The sequence below is a fragment of the Hemitrygon akajei genome, chromosome 18 (assembly GCF_048418815.1).
Source record: "Hemitrygon akajei chromosome 18, sHemAka1.3, whole genome shotgun sequence".
NCBI lineage: Eukaryota > Metazoa > Chordata > Chondrichthyes > Myliobatiformes > Dasyatidae > Hemitrygon > Hemitrygon akajei.
Genome location: NC_133141.1, coordinates 42,761,524 through 42,779,824, shown reverse-complemented (window position 1 = coordinate 42,779,824; position 18,301 = coordinate 42,761,524). Strand labels below are relative to the sequence as shown.

The 18,301-nt window shown below is 38.5% G+C and overlaps 1 protein-coding gene across 9 annotated transcripts in view; it reads right to left on the bottom strand.

Annotated features, from left to right (window-relative positions):
* Nucleotides 1–1,774: 1,774 nt before the first annotated feature.
* LOC140741361 (V-type proton ATPase 116 kDa subunit a 1) overlaps nt 1,775–18,301 on the bottom strand; it is a 59,282-nt gene continuing 42,755 nt past the window's right edge. For 8 of the 9 annotated variants that reach the window (XM_073071506.1, XM_073071504.1, XM_073071509.1 and 5 more), the window contains 3 exons: nt 17,840–17,957; nt 9,935–10,106; nt 1,775–4,625 (listed from right to left, as the gene is read on the bottom strand). In XM_073071506.1, coding sequence (XP_072927607.1) covers nt 4,532–4,625; nt 9,935–10,106; nt 17,840–17,957 — 384 coding nt within the window. In that variant the 3' untranslated portion in view covers nt 1,775–4,531. Of the gene's footprint in view, nt 4,626–9,934; nt 10,107–17,839; nt 17,958–18,301 lie in introns of those variants that run through there. The other variant, XM_073071512.1, reaches the window with a different exon arrangement.

The window sequence follows — 18,301 nt, the reverse complement described above, 5'->3', positions numbered from 1 at the left end:
GCAGCCTCATGTGTCGCACCTTGTCAAAGGCCTTCTGAAAATACAAGTAAACATCCACTGATTCTCCTTTGTCTATCCTGCTTGCTATTTCTTCAATTTGGCTATATTTAATTCATTGTAAATACACAGTATACCCAACACAGCCATTAGAAATATTTCCCAAGCATAAATAAAATAATTTGCTTCCCTGGAGTAAACACACGTGAAACAAGTTCATATGATGTTGATTCCAATATTGACTTACCTAACTGCCAGCAAATACAAGTGACCTGCTATTAAAGGTCCTTCCCAGATTACAAACACCTGGCTTACGTACAAACCCCTGGTTTACGTACAAACCCATACATATAAATGAGTGTTTGGAGGACCAGAAGAATGGATTTGCTGGCTGCTACAGAATTGCAGGCAACTGCAATTGATTAGCTGGAATGTTGCCACATCAAACTCAAGAATACACTTCAGTGAACACGTTGATGTCCATTTTGCAAATCCTGTAAAAAGACATGTTGTCCGGCCTTGCAGCAGTGTCCTTTTCAACACCACCTATAGCACTTAAAACCCCAACTGTAGTAGTAAAAGCTTTCAAAGTATCAGAGTCTCATGCTAAATTTGTTAATATCAACTTTATTAATAAGAATGACAAAATGAGATTTAAATGCTTCAACAAATTATCTATTCAATATGGGACAAGTTACTTCCACAGGCATCTTCTGCACTGCCAGAGATGTTCACAGCCGCATTTCCAACATACAAACTGTTCAGGAACAGAAGCCTATCATTGCCTGAGGAGGATCCGGGATCTTATTGCAAATAGTTAATTACATATTTTCATGTAAATCAGGAGGGACGGACGATGGGGGTCTAAAACCACTGGACTAGACATGCCCAGGCATCATCGCCGATGAAGGTGGCAGAGTTTGTCATTGAAACGCCGATTAAAATTGATGCCTGTACCCGGCTGGAAGCCCAAGAAAAGTTTATTCGTCATATATGCCAGGAAAGCATTAGATCCTTTTTCTGGTAACCCTTTTAGTAATTTCTGTACAATGAAGAATGTGACACAAGGGAATTGTTATTTGCTATTAAATATAGATCTGCACCAAAGCTATTTTAAAGCTCATACCCAAGTGAGACATTTCATGTCCTACAAAAAGGACAATCCATTTATAAAAACCCCATAAACCAAATTAAATCATCAAAAAGCAAATATATTTTCCCCACAGGAAATGAGACTGCATACAAATTTCAAGACTTATCTTGTATTCCGTGCAAAGAACATAATTTCCCCATGAATTGGTATTTTGGAATTTTAGACTTTGTGAAGTTAACCTCTGCCTATTAAGAACCTCAGCGGCACAAGACATCCCGTGTCATACACAGACTACTTCAAAACCTTGGTATGCCAGTAAAATATATTAGAACAAAAAAAAAATACAATGCTATGGTAGTTTTCCCCTAGATACATTAATTTTATATTTTAATTTTAGTTGCTTTAATGTTAGAAATAGTTTGTGATTCAACTGTTAAAAATACAACAGCTAAACAAAACAAAAATTGTACTGTCCCTATGGCTTCTGGCCATTTAATACTCCTCAGAGGTTTATTTTGACTGTAACTCTAGTTCTGGCAAGCAGGGAAGGTGGCATTTTGTACTTCACAATTATGAACTTCTTCATTAAATCCAAGTAGTTCCCACTGATATAAGGAATAGTCAGGCAAGCAATCAGCAAATATGTATCATGTAGATACAAAGATCAATCAAATGTCTCCAGACTTTTTTTAAAATACACACTTCACCAGACTTTTATTCTATATTTAAATATACACTGAAATTATACACACTGAATTTTTACAATGTAACCATACAAGAGTATTTCAAAAATGACCAAAAAAAAACTTCAGCTGGGTGCACATTCGCAAGCTGTAAACAGTCAAAACCCGTAAACAAATGTCTCAACAGCAAAGAAGCATTAGCATACAATCAGGACACCTCGGTCACTGTGAGATGCATAAAATTAATGCAACATTTTAAAGATGTAATTTAACATCTTTACTAGAGAATGGGGTAGCGATTTAAACATTGACGCTTGATGTCAAATGTTACACAGTCAACCTAAATCAAAATAGACATTAGCTAGTACAAATCAAATATTTGAATGCATTATTGTAAAAGTCTGTTGAAGCACAATGTCTAAATTGGAAAACACTGATAAATAAAAAGATAAATTTGCACAGATGAGAAAATCCCTAAATATAAAATGAAGTATATTTTTTGAAATTGCTAATAATTCTGTGTCTCACTTCATTATTACACACATGATCACTGTGCAACTGATCAAGAGTCACAATGGAAGTGTATTAATGCATTAATTGTGGACAAAGGAGTACATCAGAAAAAGTAACAAATTAATTTTAAAGTTAGATATGGTAGTGAAAAGTGAAAAGAAAGTTATGTTGGTCCAAATAGTTAAGGATATGCAAAATTTTAGTGCAAATCAATTAAAAATATGTGAGGGCATGTAGCCTTAATTTGGGCAATCATTCAGCATTTTCTACACAGCACTAAGAAACATCCTGCATGTTACAATACATGTACTGCAAAAGCATGTTTAATATTCGTTCACACACAAAACGCTATGCACGTAGATAAAGATAGTCACTTAAAACTGTCACCTAACTAACATTCATCTACAGGAAAAGACAAACCCCATATTCAGCTGCCATTGGGGTTTAAAAAAGATGTTTAATTTCCAGATACTTATAAAAGACTGCTCACTTGCTTAGATCAAATCACCCATTGAACAAAAACAGACAGCTGCCTTTTAAAGTCTCTTAATCATGGTGCGAGGTCAGGGAAGAGAAGCAAAAGATTTACATTAACTTGAATAAAAATGACAAAATCAGGCAGCTGTCATCTTACACATCCCAGAATAAGATCTATGCTGTTTCATCCTGCTGTACTCTGGAGTAAGATGTACATCAAATTAATGACCTCAATGAGCAGAACATTTTGTGGGCATCATATTATAGACAGGATTTTTTCCCCCAAATAATTTCTTAATCCAAATCATGACTTCAAATGGTCACAGGAGATTTATATGAATTGATGCATTAAAAGCGTCACATTCTAACAATGTTTCATTACAGTCCTGTATGGTTTATAAACGATGCAACATATACATTGAGGATCTAACAATTGCATTAAAAAATGGCAGCAATGGGACATCACAATATTCACTGTTCCTTGGAAATCTAGGGCCACACTAATGGCTTGGGTTGTCATAGTGCCAATTCAAATTTGGCAAATATTTATGAATGTGACATCACTAATCAAAGAAACCTTTTGTTACAAAATGTTTTCTGTGAAATTCTGCAATTTTAAACTAAACCAATTTTCCATTGAATGATGTTTGTTTTCTCAGTCAACTCCAAGAAAACTAAGATCTCCACAGCAATTAAAATCAACTGTGATAAAGCTTTGAAAAACCAAAAGTATATGGTTCCTTTACTCATCATATTGTTCCCTTTAGACCAAAGTAACAAAAGATTATTGACACCTTTAAGTGTATAAGTGTTCTCATTATATTGGGCAAAGAGGGAAAAAAATGAAGCAGAAACATGGGCTGCATCAGAAAATGGGGTCACTTGGACAATGATTGAAAATAAAACAAGTCACAGAGACACAAATCTGATTGGGTGGGAGAGCAAGCAGTATGGACACTTATTAACTTTGATGCTTTTCTCTTCTGAACAAAGAAATTAACAGGTATTAAACATATAGTGTCCAGAACTATTTTCCTTGAGCTACAGAAATTGTGAGAATTTAAAAAGTTATTTTTTGGAATTTCAATGTATAAAGGCCAGAGTAATTCTTCTAAACAGAGAGTACCCTAACCACAACTTTAGAAACAAGTGAAATTCACTTTCCTGACATTTTCTAAACCATCCTGCTTGATGCACTCAACTTTCAATTCTTCATTCATACTCTACTTCAGGTTTCCTACATCGTATATATACACACACACAAATTACAGATTTTATAGTGACTGCAATAATCTGGAAGGCAATAATTGCTTCCACACGCTACATTTTACAGATGCCTCTTTACACTTCATTTTGAAATTCGACTGTCTGCCCGTCACTTCCAAATATAAAATAAAATAAATAAATCAGATAGCTGGAAGACTGGAACAAAAGACAAGTTACTGGGAGCCATAATACAGCAATACTGTTGATTAGTCTTAACCTTCCAAAAAGTGAGCAGCTTTTCCATATGAACATGTTTGCCAAAAGGGATAATTATACTGCAGGAAACCATTAAGTGAATACCAAGTAGAATCAGACGTTCAGTTATAAGAGTCACAATTGACAACTGCATTCATGAACATCAGAAAACCATTTGGTTTTAGTGCATGCAGAAATACATCAAAACTACAATACAACATTGTGCTGAGAAACAGAAGGACTAAATGATCCACATGAGCATCACTATTTATACATTGACAACAGCTAAATTTAACATAAATGCCATTTACTCTTCAAACCGCCCTTCGAGAATGCTTTCAAAGGAGAAGGGAACAAACTTGTAACCAGAACCGGAGTAGAACTTATTCTGGAACTCAACCCTGTGAAAACGAGAGAAAAAAAGTGTTGGATTTTTGACATATGGCAATGTCATCTAAGAAAACTATACTATGCTAACATACTGCACAAGGTCTCAATACTGCTTCAGCATACCAATGTACTATGAATGCTGATTATTAAGAATATAACTTCACGATAGTTACATGGTCTCAACAGCAAGATCCTGCATTGAACCTTTGAATTACCTAATACGATGAAAAATGGAATTGATTTCACCCTGTCCTTAGATACCAGCTTCACACTTTTGATATAATTTACATTTGTGCACAAAACTAAGTAGATAATCATACTGATTGACAGAGCAATGATAATATTAAAAATAAACTTTAAGATGTTAACGTGTGTAGATTTTCCACTTTTGAAACATCTTAGTAACTTTGTTCACAATTCTGGATAAAATTAATAAGAACATGAAAAAAAGTAACAGTACATCAACTGGTCATTCTTCTATCCAAGGCTGATATGATCTTTGGCCTCAACTCTATTTTTCTGAGTTCTGTACCTTCATGCTTACAACTATCTAGATCATAGAGAAATATACTGGATATGAAAGTAGATTGATAGTTCAACAGGAAAAGCCTGCATCATGGACAGCAGGGGGCACCAGAAACTAGCAAATGTTCTTGGATCAGCCTCAATACAGTAATGAACGGGGTGCTAAGAATTGCTTTTCTGGCAGCTGAGGATAATCAGTGAAACTGATTTAATATAATCCACGTTCAGTTCCATTTGGTTGTGTCCATGGCAGAATGACAGGTAGATCGGTCCTTGTCAGCAGCCAAAGTGATGATAGACAAAGTGGTCTACGGTAAAGGTTAAATAAAATATTGAGCGAGTCTGAATTTGGACTTGACAACCCCAATTTAGTTGTACTACGTATTATACACTAAAAGCAGAAATCAATTTAGCCTTCATAAAACATCAAGTATTAAAAATTATATAAAGGAGATTTGAATTTACATGCATTTTTTCTGAATATATTGTGCATAAAATGTCCAACTAGTTTGCACTACAGCCACAGGTACAACATACAGAACCAAAAAAAAACAGCAAAGTGAAATGCTATATTGGACAGCCATCTTAACTTGTTATCTGACAAAAGCATCCACATAAAGTGGTCAAGTGGGCAAGCTAGACATGATGACTAACCTTTATATCTTTCAGAACAGACATTGCACTTACAACTTGAAACATTTAGGCCACACCCTAACAAAGCATGCTGATATAGTACTTTTGTCACACTTCTGGATACTACTTATGGATATGACTGATAATTGTCATCTGAACTTTGATACCATACTTAAGTGGATTTATCATGAACAACTGGATCAACTGTCAACATTAGCTACTAACATGCACACATGGCCAACTACTAAGCACATCATAATGAGCAGTGGAATTTAATTTAAAAAAATTAGTATACAAATATATTTGGTTACACTAAAAAGGTTCATGCATAGTTTTTGTCTCCCTCATTGTTATCAAAAAATTAAGATTTCATATACATCTTTTATTGATGCCATATTTCAATAGATGACGTTTAAGTCAAAGTTCTTTGGATTATTGGAACCTTTACTGATAGCCAGCTGTCTCACTAATATCCTACACACTACTATATGCAGAATATGATTAAATTTGTGCAACATCCAAAATGTGTGTGTGAATGCAGAAAGTAATCCAGGCTATAAACAAACAATTCCAAAGACGAGAGCAATTCCTCCGCAAAACTCACAATCATCATTATTGCACAACCAATGGTTAATTCTTTGAGGCATTAGGGCATCTAGGGTAGTTATTTTCCAGAATGGATAGCCTCGCTTTAAAATATAGTTGCAGAATTACTCTAAAATGAACTTTTTTAAAAAAGTAGAATTAGTGCATTCACTAGATATGCTGTGCCACACAGCAAACAAATTATTCCCCCCGCCCCCACATGAAGATCAGCGATACTGGCTTTAAATGCAATTGAAAGTTCCTTAAAGTGGGGAATAGGGGCAAGGTACTGCTGTGAAGAGTCAATGAAAACACACAGTTCCTCTTTGAACAGTACCAAGAAGGTGTCTACATCAGATAGGGGCTGAGTTTAACAAACACCTAATCGCATTTGGAAACCTTGTGAGTGTGCAAATGTTAGCCTAGACTTCATGGTCAAGTCTGGGAAATGTATGAAACTCTTGATTTGCAGTCCAAAAAGGGATATAGAATAAAAGGAAATGCTAAAAGTACAAATATTAATGCTGGGTTGGATCTGTAAAGAGACTTCTCATAAGAACTGGGAGAAGAAAATTTGAATCAGTTAAGGATTTGCTTAGCTTCTTAAATATACTTTGCAATCAGTGGAGTATAATTTTTAAAAACCTGTTGTATAGCAAACATAGGGAAAATATTATGGACTTAATATAAACTGTAAAAAAAAAGAGAAAACAGGACTTCAGTCGTGAAACATTAGATCAGTTGAGGGAAGAACCAGGAATATGGGAAAATCCAACCAGATTATTAATATGACCCTAAATACTACTTTGATTACATCTTGTTAATATGCTTGGAATGGTTAGAATTATCCGAAAAACTACATCATGTGCACACAAATATATACCTCACCTACCTTCTATTAAGTGGCAATTTGAACCACCATTTTTGAACTAATATATTTTAACTTCCAGTGCTATTGTCAGTGCAATGCTTAAACTCAATCAGTATTTTCAACATTCAAATCACTGCTTGACAAATCACACTGAGCATCCAGGATTTCTATTCGGTGGGCTTATTTTTGCAATAAGATACTCAAAGAATTAATTTTCACTGGGTTGAGTGGCACTGTTGAGATTTAGTTGTCCAGGAGGACTCAGAGTGTAACATCATAACACCTAATTACCCACTTCTTTTTACATAATTGTATTTTCCACTTTCAAAGCACTGTGAAATCCACACCAAGCTGCAACATGCATCTGCTCTATTTGTACAAGGGATTTGCAATAATTTGTTTGCAATACGTGAATGAGGAAAGATTAATAAAATATTTTTGTTGGAGATGCACCATCTATTACAAGATCGAAAACCAACTAGCAAGGTTCAGGGCAGGCCTGAGTATTCAAGTTAGTTATTTATTCTACCCCTCCCCTTACCAGCACTCTTCGCTGCAACAACTCAAACACGAAAATTGATGGGAGTTGCAGACAGCAAGGAAGGTTGTCAAAGGATAAGCAGGATATGGAATAGCTGGAAATTTGGGCAGAGAGATGACAGATGGAACTTAATACAGAGAACAGTGAGCTAATTCACTTTGAGAGATCCTGTTTGAGGAAAATATAAAGTAAATTGCAGGAGCCTTAGAAACATTGATCTACAAAGGGATCTGAGGGTACAAGACTATAACTTCCTGAAAGTGTAGAGAGAAGTATATAAGGTGGGTAAAGAAAGTACAAGGCATGCTTGCCCTTCATTAATTGGGGTGTTGAATATAAATGCTGGCAAGTTATGTCATCAGACTACATTGAATATTATGTGTAGTTCTGGTAATCGCACTGCAGTAAGAATATGGAGGCTTTGGAGAGCATGCAAAAGAGACTCACCAGGAGGCTGCATGGATTGCAGTGCATTAGCTACATGGAGAGGTTGAACAATCCTGGATTGAAACATTGGAGGCCAAGGAGTAATCTGATAGTATATAAAATTATGAGGAGCATCAATAAGATAGATAGCTTGAGTCTTTTTCCAAGGGTGGAAATGTCAAATACTTTTGGGCAAAAGTTTGTCAGGAGTGGTAAACGCTCAGAGGAAGTTTGAGGAAAGTTTCTGTTTTACGCACAAAGTGGTAGCTGCCTTGAAGGTGAGAGAAGCAGATATGCTAGCAACATTTAAGAGGGTTTTAGAAGAACTTTCTATCTTGCAACAAAATGGAAGTATCTATACCATACTAACTGGAATGGTTCAACGTGTGGTACACTACCTATTTCTGAAGGGCAGTTTGGAAGTATATGCAGGTCAGTATCCTGGGTGTATTGATTATCAAATGTCACAATTTTGGTGGCATATTAACTGATGAATCCAGTGCTTCTGTTGCATCAGGCTATTCAAATGCAGAACACCACAACCAAGTAGGGCTCAATCCTCAACACTCCTATCAGTGAATAATGCATCTGGCTTTATTTTCTTTAACTAATTCTCCATGATTATTTTTAAGCTTTAAAATAGAAGTGATTTCAGGTTGTGGCACGATTTGTAGTTATCTTCCCCTTAGAGGAACATACAAGCCAAAAACAGCAATCATGCTTTTCCCCTACAAAAGATACCGTGGGCTAGAGTCATGTTCATCCATAACAGCACTTCCACGGCGAACTTCTGACTACAACGCATCGGACTTCAACACCTGAGCATTACAATGCAGACATTTGGATCTTCAGCTTTATTACAGAGATGGCTGGTGTCAGTAGGACTACTCCATTCATTTGAATGGGTTTGCTGAACTTGATTAAGAACGCTTATGCACACAAGTTTAGTGTTTTTTCTATCTAGGTTTATCTTTATTTGTAATTAAACTTCTAGGAGTGTAATGTTTCTAAACAATTTATTTTTAATCATTCTGAATAAGAATTTAATTAGTTCTAATTTTTAAATACCTATTATCACATATCTAAAAAAGTGTGAAGACTTGACAGAAGCCAGGTAAACCTATCATGAAACAACAGGGCCGAGCCACAGGACTTATACCAAGTCCACATAACTGCTTACCGCCCACTCCACAGTGACATAGACAGGCATCAGGGCCTGTGGCCAACTGGTATCAAAGGGCTGCGAAGGTGACCTATATCTGTGCAAAATTACAGGGTAGTCACAGACAACAGGCTGGAATTCAATACAGTCCATAAGACACAGGAGCAGAAGTAGGCCATTCAGCCTATCAAGTCTGCTCCACCATTCGATCCTGACTGATTTATTTTCCCCCTGAACTCTGTTCTCCTGCAACCGCCTTGTAACCTTTGATGCCCTTAGGAATCAAAACCAATCAACCTCTGCTTTAAATGTACCCATTGACTTGGCCTCTGTAGCAGTCTGTGGCACTGAATTCCACAGATTCACTTTCCCCTGACTAAAGAAATTCCTCTTCATCTGTTCTAAAGGGATGTCCAGGGGCTACATCAAGCACCTCATTGATGAGCATGGTTCAACATTTGACCATCCATTGTATTTATTCATTCAGCCAATAGAAGTTTAAGCAGATTAAAAGAAAATAGGTTTTGAATATGCTAACTCCAGTCAGGAGGAATGAATTTAGAATTCTCGATCTTACCAGTGCAAACGAAGGGCATGCAGAAATGCAGAAAGACCCTCCATGACAAGGAGAATTGCGACTGTCAACACAGCAAAACCAGCAAAAATGAAGAAAAGGAGAAAAGATCCACCAAAGCTGTTTACTGACAGTCCAATGTGCATAATCATAGTCCACAATACTTCAGAGAGCTCTGAAAGAGAGAAACAGTTTAATTAATTTATTTTAAATAGTCTGTGAACATTAGCAACTTTTACACCATTATATAGTGAAAATCAGATACGGTTTAAAAAATTCATTTATGGGATATGGGCGTCGCCAGCTAAGCCAGCATTTATTGCCCCTTTCAAGTTGCCCTTGAGAAGGTGGTGATGTGCTGCCTTCAGTCCACTGCAGTCCCTGAGGTGTAGGTACACCCACAGTGCTGTTAGGGAGGGAATTCCATAATTTTGACCCAGTGACAATGATGGAACGGCGATATGTTTCCAAGACAGGATGGTGAGTGACTTGGAGGGGGATTTCCAAGTGGTGGTGTTCTCAAGTATCTGCTGTTTTCGTCCTTCTGGATGGCAGTGGTTGTGGGTCTGGAGGGTGCTGCCTTAGGAACTTTGGTGTGTTGTTGCAGTGCATCTTGTAAACTGTGCTGGAAGGTGTTGGAACTGTTCATCGAGGGTGGAGGGATTGGATGCTTGTGGAAGGGGTAACGATCAAGTGGACTGCCTTGTACTGGATGGTGTCAAACTTCTTGAGTGTTGATGGAGCTGCACTCACCCAGGCGAGTGGTGAATATTCCATTACACTCCTGACCTGAGCCTCCTAGATGGTGGACAGGCTTTGGGGAGTCAGGAGGTGAGTTACACACAGCAGGAATTCTAGCCTTTGACCTGCTCTGGTAGCCACGGTGATTATATGGCTAGACCAGTTCAGTTCCTTGTCAATGGTAACCCCCAGCATATTGATAGTAGGTGATTCAGTAATGGTGATGGCACTGCATGTCAAGGAACGATGGTTAGAGCCTTTCATGTTTCAGATGGTCAATGCTTGACCTTAAGTGGCTCGAATGTTACTTGCCACTTATCAGCCCAAGCCTGGATATTGTCCAGGTCCTGCTGCATTTAGGCATGAACTGCTTCACTATCTGAGGAGTCACAAATAGTGCAGAACTTAGCGCAGTTACCTGCGAGCATCCCCACTTATGACGGAAGGAAGGTCATCGATGAAACAGCTGAAAATGGTTGTCCTAGGACACTTCCCTGAGGAAGTCCTGTAGTGGTGTCCTGAGGATCAGATGATTGACCTCCAATCACCCCAACCATCTTCCTTTGTGTCAGGTATGATTCCAACCAGTGGAGGGTTTCCCCCCAATTCCCAATGACTCCATTTTAGCTCGAGCACCTTGCTGCTATACTCAGTCAAATGTGGCCTTGATGTCGAGGACTATCACTCTCATCTCAGCTTTGGTATTTAGCTCTTTGGTCCATGTTTGGACCAAGGAAGTGATGCAGTCAGGAACGGAGTGGTCTTGACGGAACCCAAACTGAGCATCCCGAATAGGTGCTGTATGATAGCACTCTTGATGACCCCATTACTTTGCTGATGACTGAGATTCTCAGTACACTTTAAAACAAACACCCATGTTGGAAAAAGAGAAGTTTAGACAAATTAAAGGGAATGCATCACTGCCAAAGACATCAGCCACAGGACAGAAAGCTGTAGCTTTAACATCTGTTCCAATTACTCAGGAAAATGTCAATCACCTCATGCTGCAGTTTACTAAAACATCTTTTAACTAATACATTTAAAAATATTCAACTGGTCACATCTGAATTGTATATGGAATATGCTATCATAATCTTCGCTTCTCTATCCCACCTTCTTGTATGACCCTTAATCCTTCTTGTTCCTTAATTTTTTTTTATTATTGTCCCCACCTCCCTTCCACTCCGAAAGATCCCACTCCTTCAGCCCTTTCACCCTTCTCCCCATTGAACATTTGACACGTCTGGCCATATTCCCAGACATGTTCCCAACCATGTTCTACCAGAGGTGCAAGGATACCGTAAGTGAATGGCTGACGCTGCAGAAGCAGGTGTACTTGACTGAGTAGAACTAATCAACTGGATAAACGAGGAACTGTTCAATCTATGCAGCTTACACTCCAAAACCAAGGTTACCCAACCTTCGTATTTGAAGGCAGTACTCAGATGACATTTATATTTGCACAAATTTGGAGACTCAGTGTGGAAGAAAAATAGTAAGACATTGTGACGAACATTAAGGGGTTAGTGACCTTCTTCTAGTATGTGAATTCAAAGTCTCTAATCACTTATCTGCGACTAATGTACACTGTGTGACTGAAATGTGTTTTGTAGATGGGATGGGAAAATAACTGTCTGTGCTTCCTTGTTCTAAGAATCAGCACGTCTGAGCTTAGGAAAGCCTGATATACTATCCTGAGATGATAAAATGTATAACCGCTCAAGGACATATAGTGCAATTTCACTATTCTAACGAGTTGTAGTTGAAGTTCCCTCCTTTTTCAGATTTTAGTGCTTCTTGTCACATACACCTGAGGTATAAATAAGAGTGTAATCCATTGTTGAGCAGTTTCAGAATTCCCCTATAGGTGTCTGGGCTCTCCATGATATCATGTAATAATACCCTTTAGTCTGAAACAATTTTGAGTCGGCCTGATCTATTCTGTCTGCTGCTGCTGAGATTTTTTTTCCACAACACTCAGATCCAAATCACTGTTGATTCCATCAATGAACTATATACTGTAGATGGTTCTTAATGTCCATAAGAGGTGCAGTACTGACCTGCTCCCAATTTACAACATATGCCTTCTTACTAAAATGGCTCACGTCAACTCTGAAAACATGGACAACTTCCAGTATCACAGAAGCCAGTTCTTAAAGAAGGAAGACAATGATGATAGATTTTGCTTTGCCTTTAGACAGCAATAAAGGGTGTTGGAAGATCAAGACTTCAAATCCAGCACAATATTCATGGTCTAGCAGGCAGCAGCAATCTCCGATTACTTACAGCTGGCACCTAAAAGCAGCCTCTGAAAATTCCCTCAAACTGCTGAAAGAATATGCAAACCAACATCAGCATCCTCTCCCTGGCCAACATCCCAGAATCAACACTAAATCCACCTCAAATATAAAATTTTCTTAAAAGTGTATCTTTCACTTTGATGCAATGGTTCTTTCTGAGGTGAAATTCAGTCAAATGAATTAGTGCAAGACTATTGAAATTTGGCTTTAAATAACTTAAATGAGAAATACATAATCCTGTCTATATGACTGTCTTAATAAAGCTAAAATTAATTTAAATTGAAAAAAATTAAGCAAAATTAACTTAAAATCCTACCCAATCAATTAAAATACTTAGTACATTAGTTTCTCACAGCAATCTTTAAATGCTTGCCTCTTTGCTCTGTAAATTGGACTGGCAGATTTTCAGTCCAGTAAATAAGCAACAGTTGGGTTCATAAGAATAATTACCTTTTTACAATGTGGCCTAATCTGGTTCTGTTAAGGATTTTCGTTAAAGAACTGTTATGACCTTTTGCTATGGTTAGCAAATTGAAATGTCAGAATTGTGACATATGTAATCAGCTTCCAGTTTAAATGAAAGCACTTCTGAAAAAGATTGATGTCTGGGCAGCTACTGTCTCTATGGCCTAAAAGGCATTTGGTATAGTCCACTGAACAAATTGACATTTTTTTTTGCATCTTCTATTTATTGGAGATCTTAAGAGGGAGATCTGCTACTCAGTTTAAATGCCATTCCCATTGCCCTAACTTTATATCTTGTTCTATGCGCGCAAATGATTGGATTAAAGAAAATAAAAATCTTAAACCAGATACAACTGTTAGGAATTGAATAAAGTCTTGACCTGAATTCCTAGATATTACACACATTTTACATTCCTGGGTGTTACCGTATCAGATGACTTGTCCTGGACACAGCATACATGTGCAATCACAAAAAAATGTGTGCCAGTATAGTTACTGTCTTAGAAGGTTAAGTATTGCAAATGGGAATTATTTTTATCAACCCAACTATTGCCCATTTGGTCATTTGAAGTATTGTGAGCCATTTTGGGCCCTTATCTAAGAAAGGCTGTGTTGGCACTGGAGACAACCCAAAGATGGTTCATGAGAATGATCCCAGAAATGAAAGGGTTAACAATGTGAGAAACATTTGATGACTCTGGGTCTGTACTCACTGGAGTTTGGAAGAATGAGGGGTCATACTGAAATCTATTGAATCTTGAAAGGCCTCGACAGAGTGAATGTTTAGAGGGTACTTCCAATACTGAGGGTAGTCTAGGACCAGAGGGCACAGCCTCAGAATACAAGGATGTCCCTTTAGAACAGAGATGAGGTGGAATATCTTTAGGCAGAGAGTGGTGAATCTGTGGGTCTCATTGCCACAAACAACTGTGAAAGTCAAGTCATTGGGTATATTTAAAGCAGAGATTAATGCATTCTTGATTAGTAAGAACAACAAAGGTTATGGGGAGAAGGCACAAAAATGGAGTTGAAAGGGATAATAAATCAGCTACGATCGATGGGCCAAGCGGCTTAATTCTGCTCGTGTCTTATGGTCAATCCATTTTGCAAACCAAAGACACAAATATTAATGATTGCTGACAAACAATCTTCATTTCACCAACAAAATTTTTAAAACGTAATTATAGTACAATGTCACTTTATAATACAAGGTCAAGGAACTTGGCATGGGGGATAAATTCTAAAAAATGTCTTATTTGTAATTGATAAGCCAGTATGTCAATCTTTAATATTACTCTTTTAGCAAGCTCCAACCTCCACAGCTCATTAAAAGGTCAGCCTTTGCATTTGTTACATTATTATCTCAGAGGCAGAATGGTGCAGCTGTAAGAGTACTTCAATATATTTTTTTGTTCATTCTGGGGATGGGACTTCACAGGGTGAGCCAGCATTTAAAAGCCTATCCCAAGTTGCACTTGAGGTGGTGGGGGTGGCGGTGGTGTCTTCTTGAACAAGTGCAGTCCTTGGTATCCCACAAGGCTATTAAGGACTTCCAGAACTTTGTGTCAGCAACAGTGAAGAAACTACAATGTTTCCAAGTCAAGATGGTGTGTCGCTTGGTGGATACAAGGCTCATGTGGCCACGTTCCAAACTTTTACTGCCCTTGTAGCTAAAGGCACAATCTTGCTTAATTTTGTTTAATATTCGAGTATTATGTGCTATTAGAAACAGATACTAAAAGCTAATGATATACTTAAGATGTGAGAAATTCTTTCACTTGGAATCTTACTCATTGTTTGTAACCTGGAATAAAACTAACCACAAAAAGCAAGTTTTTTTTTTGAGCAGCGGCCAATCAGCGATCGGAAGCACGAGAAGACGTAGCTTACTCAGGTTCGCCAACTGAGTACATAAGGCATTTATTTACAGCAGTTTGGTGTTTTGAGCAGCGGCCAATCAGCAATTGGAACATGAGAAGGCGTAGCTCACTCAGGTTCACCGATTGAGTACACAAGGCATCAATTTGCGACAGTTTGTTGCTTTGAGCAGCGGCCAATCAGCAATTGGAACATGAGAAGGCGTAGCTCACTCAGGTTCACCGATTGAGTACACAAGGCATCAATTTGCGACAGTTTGTTGCTTTGAGCAGCGGCCAATCAGCATTTGGAACATGAGAAGATGTGGCTCACTCAGGTTCACCGATTGAGTACACAAGGCATCAATTTGCGACAGTTTGTTGCTTTGAGCAGGGGCCAATCAGCAATTGGAACATGAGAAGGCGTAGCTCACTCAGGTTCACCGATTGAGTACATAAGGCGTCGATTAGCAGCAATTTGGTGCTTTGAGCAGCAGCCGATCAGCAATCAGGATTGATTGGCAAGAACAAATTAAAATGAGACAAGGGCAAGCAGAGTGACCCATGTTAAAATGGACAGTGTTAGAGTGGGGATTTTGAGGCTTTAGCTTCAGTGAGGAGATGCTTGAGTGAGAGAAGGCAAAAAAGCTGTAGGCAGAATTCTCCTCTCCTCCCCCCCTCCCTCCCCCCCCCCCCCAGTCATTTGTTTTCCTTTCTTTATTTGCCCAGTTAGAACAGGGCAGGATAGTTGAATGCTCCTCTTATGGAATGTGGGAAGGCAAGGTGACCTCCAGTGTACTTGAAGACTACACTGGCAAGGAGTGCATCCAGCTACAGCTTCTAACAAATCACGTTAAGGAGTTGGAGCTGGAATTGGATGAACTTTGAATCATTTGGGGAGTCTGAGGGATGATTGACAGGACATATAGAGAGGCAGTTATACCCAAGGTGCAGGACACAGGAGACTGGGTTACAGTCAGAAAAGGGATAGGTGTTTGAGAAGCCAGTGCAGGGTACCCGCTGTGACCACTCCCCTTGAACAACAGGTATATCACTTTGTATTCTGTTGCAGGTGATAACCTAGCAGTGGAAAGTCACAGCAAACAGGTCTCTGACACTGAGTCTGGCTCTGTGACTCAGAAGGGAAGGGGGAGGGTGTGAAGAAGAGGAAAGCTGTGGTGATAGGGAATTCATTAGTTAGAGGAACTGAAAAGAGGTTCTTCGGACAAAAAACTCCTAGATAGTATGTTGCTTCCTGGGTGTCATGGTCTGGGACATCTTAGATCAAGTCCTCAACATTCTTAAGTGGGAAGGTGAGCAGCCAGGGGTTGTGGTCCATGTAGACACCAATGACACAGGTGGGAAGAGTGACAAGGTTTTGCAAGTTCAGGGAGTTAGGTGTTAAGTTGAAGGACAGGACATCCAGGGTTGTCATCTCAGGATTGCTACCTATGCCATGTGCTAGTGAGGCCAGAAATAGAAAGATTTTACAGTTTAACACGATACTTGACCTCGATGATAATGTGGTTAACCGGATCAGCAAATTTGCTGACGACACCAAGACTGGGTGTGTAGTGGAATCAGCAAGGAAGACTACTAGAGCTTGCAACAGGATCTGGTCCAGGTGGAAAAATGGGCTGAGAAATGGCAGATAGAGCTTACTGCAGACAAGAGTGAGGTGTTGCACTTCAGAAGGACCAATCAAGGTAGGTCTTACACATTGAAGAGTAGGACACTGATGAGTGTGGTAGAACAAAGGGATCTGGGAATACAGGTTCATAACTCATTGAAAGTGGTGGCACAAGTAGATAGGGTTGTAAAGAAAGCTTTTGATTTATGAAGGCCAATATGCCAATGTATTGAGTACAGGAGATGGGATGTTATACTGAAGTTGCGTAAGACATTGATGAGGCCTAATTGGGAGTATTATGTGCAGTTTTGGTCACCTGCCTACAGGAAAGATGTAAATAAGGTTGAAAGTATACCAAAAAATTTATAATAATGTTATTTGGACCAGAAAACCAGAGTTCTAAGGAAATATTGAATAGGTTATCACATTATTCCTTGGAATGTAGGACAATGAAGGGAGATTTGATAAGAGGTATACAAAATTATGAGGGGTATAGGTAGGGCAAATGCAAGCAGGCTTTTTCCACTGAGGTTGGGTAGGTCTACAACTAAAGTGCATAGGTTAAGGGTGAAAGGTAAAAAGTTTTAAGGGGAACATAGGAAACTTCTTCACTCAGAAAGTAGTGAGTGTGGAACAAGCTGCCTGCCCAAATCATGTATGCAAACTTGACCTCAATGTTTAAAATAATTTTGGATACATGGATGGTAGGGGTATAGAGGTTTACGGTTCAGGTGCACGTCATTGGGCGTAAACAATTTAAAATGCTTTGGCACAGACTAGATGAGATTAAGTGCCTGTTTCTGTGTCCTACTTTTCTGACTATATCTAAACATCATACTCATGTTTAGAAATTCTCATCTACAAATGTATACTGTAGGAACTACTCCTATGAAGTATGAATGCATGTTGTACTTACGTGCATGAGCCAAGCTGAGTGCCCACAATCGCAAGTAGGAGGCAGTATTAGAAACACATCCCAAGCAGTACTCAATTGTATGGATGGCCTGATGTACTGCAACATCGCCAAAGTTAAACTACAAACAACAGATTAAACACATAACATAATGTAAATGCAAGACATAAGCTATCTCAAACCATTACTTGAAAAAATATTTTCAAATATGCATAACCTAAAATATTCAAAGTCTTTGAAGTGAAAGAGGAAATCAACAATGAAAGTGAAATGATCTCTGAGATGAATGTAAAAATAAAAGTGCTAAGTGAAAATTGAATTCTTTCTACCCCACCCCCCAAATATATTTCATACACTACATTAAGTTAAAGTCTGTCCCGAGCCTTATAGGCTCATCAGGCCAGTGCTTATGCCAGTTTCTGTGGCGTGAAGCGACTGAGTGTACGAGACTCCCCCCTGGATAGG